The sequence below is a fragment of the Dichomitus squalens genome, assembly GCF_000275845.1.
Source record: "Dichomitus squalens LYAD-421 SS1 unplaced genomic scaffold DICSQscaffold_18, whole genome shotgun sequence".
NCBI lineage: Eukaryota > Fungi > Basidiomycota > Agaricomycetes > Polyporales > Polyporaceae > Dichomitus > Dichomitus squalens.
In genome coordinates, this window is record NW_006766900.1 from 209,252 (window position 1) to 214,661 (window position 5,410).

At 58.8% G+C, this 5,410-nt stretch overlaps 1 protein-coding gene across 1 annotated transcript; it reads left to right on the top strand.

Moving 5' to 3' along the window:
• Nucleotides 1-738: 738 nt before the first annotated feature.
• On the top strand, nt 739-1,656 carry DICSQDRAFT_12153 (uncharacterized protein; the record flags this gene model as incomplete). The annotated part of the gene is made up of 1 exon (XM_007366465.1): nt 739-1,656. A coding segment is annotated over one exon (918 nt), but the record flags the coding sequence as incomplete, so codon positions are not given.
• Nucleotides 1,657-5,410: the final 3,754 nt, after the last annotated feature.

A 5,410-nucleotide genomic window follows, 5' to 3' on the forward strand; every position in this document is an offset into this window, starting at 1 on the left:
GGACTAGTCTGTCGCTGTCTGCGTGAAGACTAGCTTTCGCAGGTCTCGTGCCCTTGTGCTGACCTCCGCTCTGCCCTCGTCGAGTTTCTTGTTACGTTTATCCCTCTTTATCTCCCTCTTCCCCTTTCGGCTCCTTGCCGCTCGCCTATGAGGTCGTCGTCGAACGTCGACCCGAGTCTACGCGCCTAGTCGCCGTGACATTAGGTCGAGATCTCTCCTCCGGTGCTGACGCTCTGAACAAGAGTGTTCCCGCCACCACTACATTGTCCCCCCACCCTGGACTGCGCCGGCAGACTTCACGCGTGGGACACCGAAGACCAAGAGTACTGCCACCAACGAAAGGACCCAGACGACGGACTCTGGTACTGGGAACCGTGCGAGCAAAACCCCTGCCCGGTCCGTCATCACCGTCCTGCTCGGATCAACTGGAACGCCTTTTCGGACGAGTTCATCCTAGTTCCTGACTCCCCCGTTGCTGAGTCACCTACGACTCGATCCCCCATCCCCAGTACTCCGACCGACGAGCTTGAAGTAGCGCTACTCATCGCGCTTCCACCATCCCCCACTCCTCCCCCAACTCGACCGCCATCCGCTCCACCCATCATGGGACAACAAGGCGGACAACCGCAGGTGACAAGCCCCGCCAACAACCCCCAACAGGCCCAACCGGGCACCCAGACGGCAACGCAACCCCCGGACCCCATGGCTATGCTACTCCAGTCGATGACCCTCCTCACCCAGTCCATGGCGCAGCTCGCAAACTCGACCGCAGGGACCAACAGTCTGAAGGCCGTCCAGAAGCCCTCCCCCTTCAAAGGCGAACAAGGAGGTGAGGCACAACGTTTCCTAGCTGCGTTCACCCTCTGGGCCATGTCCCAGGGCTCGACGCTCAATCATGTCGATGCCATGGGTAATGCCATCAGCGCACGCGACGACCAGTGGATTCGGGCGGTCCTCTCCTTCATGCAGGACAGTGCGGCTCTCTGGGCTACTCCGGTGATGGAGGAGATCACGCAGGGCACCACCCCGTTCAAAGGATCGTGGACCGAGTTCCGCACCCAATTCAAGGCCCGTTTTGAAACTGTGGACGAGGCGGTCGACGCAAAGGAACGTCTCCGTACACTATGGCAAGGCACCATGACCGTTCCGGAGTACGCCGCACGGTTCAACGAGCTCTCCACCCGCACCGGCTACTCCAAGGCAGACCTCCGCGACTGCTTTTACGAACACCTTGCGGACTCCATCAAGGACGAGCTGGTGCACACGGCAAGGCCAATTGCGTCCCTGGACGATCTCATCACCGTCTCCTCGGACATCGATGTCCGGGTCTGCCAACGCCGTGCCGAACGGGATCGTCAGCGCGGACGCACCACCACTCCCACCACCGCGACAAAGCCGGCTGTACCGCTGCATGCCACCCCCTTCACGCCACCTACTACAGACCCAAACGCGATGGACATCAACGCGACCCGTACGCGCGAAGAGTTCAACCGCCTCATGTGCGGCAAGTGCTATGGTTGCGGGTCTACGGCGCACATCAAGAAGGACGGTGGCCACGACCGGGACATCTGCAACTACTGTCACCATGTAGGGCACCGCGAGACGGTGTGCATGGACAAGTTCCTGAAGAAGCCCCGCTCACAGAGGCTCGCCGCCATGGACGAGGGACCGGAGGAGCCCCAAGTTGCAGCGTCAATGTCGACGTCAGCGGATGCCGGAGCGACCAACGCCCTCATCGCCCAGCTCATGGAGCAGCAGAAGGCCCTCGCTGACCAACTCGCCTCTCTGCAGAAGTCTTTTTAGAGCGGGCGCGCGCGAAAGCTGCCGCAGCGGCGCCCTCTGGTACGACTACGGACTCCTCGCCTCCCCAGATCCCTGACCCCTGCCTGTACGATAGTATTAGTTCGTGTATCATTCCCGAATTGAACCCATCTAGCTCGCATTTCCGCGTCAGTGTGATTCTCAAAGGCAGAAACCGTAGTGTACGTTCCGCAGCTATGATAGACAGTGGGGCAACCGCCCTTTTCATCAGCCACCGTTTCGTAAAGAAGAACAACGTTTATTTACATAGGCTAGCTAGAGACATTCCCCTCTATAACATCGACGGCTCCAAGAACAGTGCAGGGAGCATATCTCATTACGTTAGGTTACAAGTACTTATGGGCGACTACACAGAATGGCTCGAGTTCTTAGTTACAGACCTGGGCCCTGAGGACGTCGTACTAGGTTTACCTTGGCTTTGTGGATTCAATCCGGACATTGACTGGCAGGAAGGCACCATGGAGGTTGGTGCGGAGGAAACGGAGGCCGAGGCCGAATGGAAACCTGGTATTGAGCGGATCGCCGCCAACCGGGTGCAGCAAAGGAAGTGGTGGAAGGCCAAGGTTCTGGAGGACACGACCGAGGAGTTATGGTGTGCCGCCGGGTACACCTACTCCACGGAGCTCGCGCAGAAGGCCAACCAGGGCAAGCCCAAACGCACGTTCGAGGAGATCGTTCCGGAGGAGTACCGACAATACTCGAAGGTCTTCTCAGAGACCGAATCGGAGCGCCTTCCGGAGCACAAGCCGTACGACCATGCCATCGACCTCAAACCTGACGCCCCAGAAACTCTACGCTCTAAGGCCTACCCGATGTCGCCCAACGAGCAGGAGGAAGTCGATCGGTTCCTCGAGGAAAACCTTCGGAAAGGCTACATCGTCCCCTCCAAGTCCCCGATGGCGTCCCCGGTCTTCTTCGTGAAGAAGAAGGATGGCAAGCTCCGCCTGGTCCAGGACTATCGCAAGCTCAACGAGATCACGGTGAAGAATCGGTACCCGCTCCCCCTCGCATCGGACATCATCAGTCGCTTGCGCCAGGCCAAATACTTCACCAAGTTTGACGTCCGTTGGGGCTACCACAACGTCCGCATCAAGGAGGGTGACGAGTGGAAAGCCGCGTTTGCAGTCCACGATCAAGGCCTATTCGAACCACGGGTCATGCTGTTCGGGCTCACCAATTCCCCTGCTACGTTCCAAGCCTTGATGAACTCAATCTTCGCTGATCTGATCACCGCAGGAAAGGTCGCTGTCTACCTCGACGACATCCTCATCTTCAGCACAACCCTCGAAGAGCACCGTGCCATAACCCACGAGGTGCTGAAGCGACTCCAGGAGCACGATCTCTACCTGCGACTGGAGAAATGCGAGTTCGAGAAGACGGAGGTAGAGTACCTCGGCCTCATCATCTGCGAGGGTGAAGTGGCCATGGACCCGGTCAAAGTCAAGGCCGTCACCGAGTGGCCAGCCCCCAAGAACCTGCGCAACTTACGCAGCTTCCTAGGGTTCGCCAACTTCTACCGCCGATTCATCAAGGACTTCTCCAAGCACGCGCGACCGCTCAACGACCTGGCCAAGAAGGACGTCCCTTGGACTTGGGGAACCGCGCAGCGACTTGCCTTCCAAGCCCTCAAGGACGCGTTTACGAGCGAGCCCATGCTGGTCTCTTGGGATCCGGCTCGGCCCACGCGAATCAAGGTGGACGCTTCTGGCTTCGCGACCGGAGGAGTGCTGCTGCAGAAGTTGGACGACGACCTCTGGCACCCGGTGGCTTACCAGTCTGAGTCAATGGCTGAAGCGGAACGGAACTACGAGATCTACGACCGAGAGATGCTCGCGATCATCCGTGCTCTCGAGGACTGGCGACACTATCTTGAAGGGCTCCCTGAACCCTTTGAGATCGTCACCGATCACCATAATCTTGAGTACTGGCGCACCGCACGGAACCTCACTCGTCGACAGGCTCGGTGGTCTCTATACCTCAGCCGCTTCGACTTCCGCCTCACGCACAAGCCTGGCAAGACGAACACCCAAGCTGATCCCCTCTCTCGCCTCCCGACCCACCAGACTACGGACGCAGAGGACAACCGAGATCAGATTGTGCTGGGACCTGAGCGGTTCGTCTCTCTGTCGGCCACACTCACGGACACGAGCACCCTGGAGCAGGAGATTCGAGACGCGCAGGTACTCGATCCTGAAGTAGTCGAGGCTCTCCGCATCCTCAAGGAGAAGGGCCCCCGGAAGCTGGCAAATGGACTCCTGGAATGGGAAGTGCACGACGACCTTATCTATCGGCATGGGAAGCTCTACATTCCCCCTGGTAAAGACCTTCGTAAACGGGTCGTCTTCTTGTGCCACAACGCGATCACTGCAGGACATCCTGGACGGAATGGGACAATAGAGCTGGTCAGTCGCCTCTACTGGTGGCCACAGCGAGACGCGTTTGTGCATAAGTACGTCGAAGGTTGCGACACTTGCCAGCGCCGAAAGGCCCCTCGGCATCCTCGAGGCACGCTCCAGCCCCACGACGTACCCAAAGGTCCCTGGCAGATGATGGGAGTGGATCTCATCACTGGACTTCCCCCCGTGCAAGGATACAACGCGATCATCGTCTACAGCGACCACTACAGCAAACAGGTCCACGTACTACCCACCACGACCGACATCACTGCAGAGGGAGTCGCCAATATCCACTATCGGGAGATCTTCCGCCTCCACGGAGTACCGGAGAAGGTGGTGTCGGACCGAGGACCTCAGTTCGCCGCACGTTTCATGAAGGCCTTGTACGAGAAGTTTGGGATCCAGCACGCGCTCACGACCGCCTACCACCCCCAGTCCAACGGGCAGACCGAACGGGCAAACCAGGAGGTTGAGAAGCACTTACGGCTCTTCTCTAACCTACGACAGGACAACTGGGTGGCTCACCTACCGACCGCGGAGTTTGTGCTCAACAACCACGTCCACTCCGGACTCCAAGTCTCCCCCTTCGAGATCATCTACGGCTACCAGCCCAACTTCACGGTACCCATCGGCGCCCCCACCAAGTTCCCGGCACTAGACAAGCGCTTGGAACTGTGGCGTGAAGTACGAAAGGACACGGAGGCAGCCCTTCGGATGGAGAAGGCCGCCATGAAGGAGTCGTTTGAGCGCAACAAGCCAAAACCCCACGAGTTCAAGCCTGGAGACCGTGTCTGGATGGATTCACGGGACGTCACCATCCATCAGGCTAGTCGCAAGCTCGGACCCCGACGACTTGGGCCGTATGTGTCGCGGCGACTAGGCGCGTGGACTCGGGTCGACGTTCGGCGACGACCCCGTAGGCGAGCGGCGAGGAGCCGAAAGGGGAGAAGAGAGGGTAAGAGGGATAAACGTATCAGAAAACTCGACGGGGCAGAGCGGCGGTCGGCACGAAGGCACAAGACCGACGAAAGCTAGTCTTCACGCAACCAGCGACAGACTAGTCCCAATGACCAAGTTATACATTAGCAATCGGAGGGAGATACAACGCTATGGTCACTCACCTAGTCCCAATGACCAAGAGGTCGAGATGGGGACTAGGGAGTGCCTAAGGGGGTCCTTATATACTAGAAGGG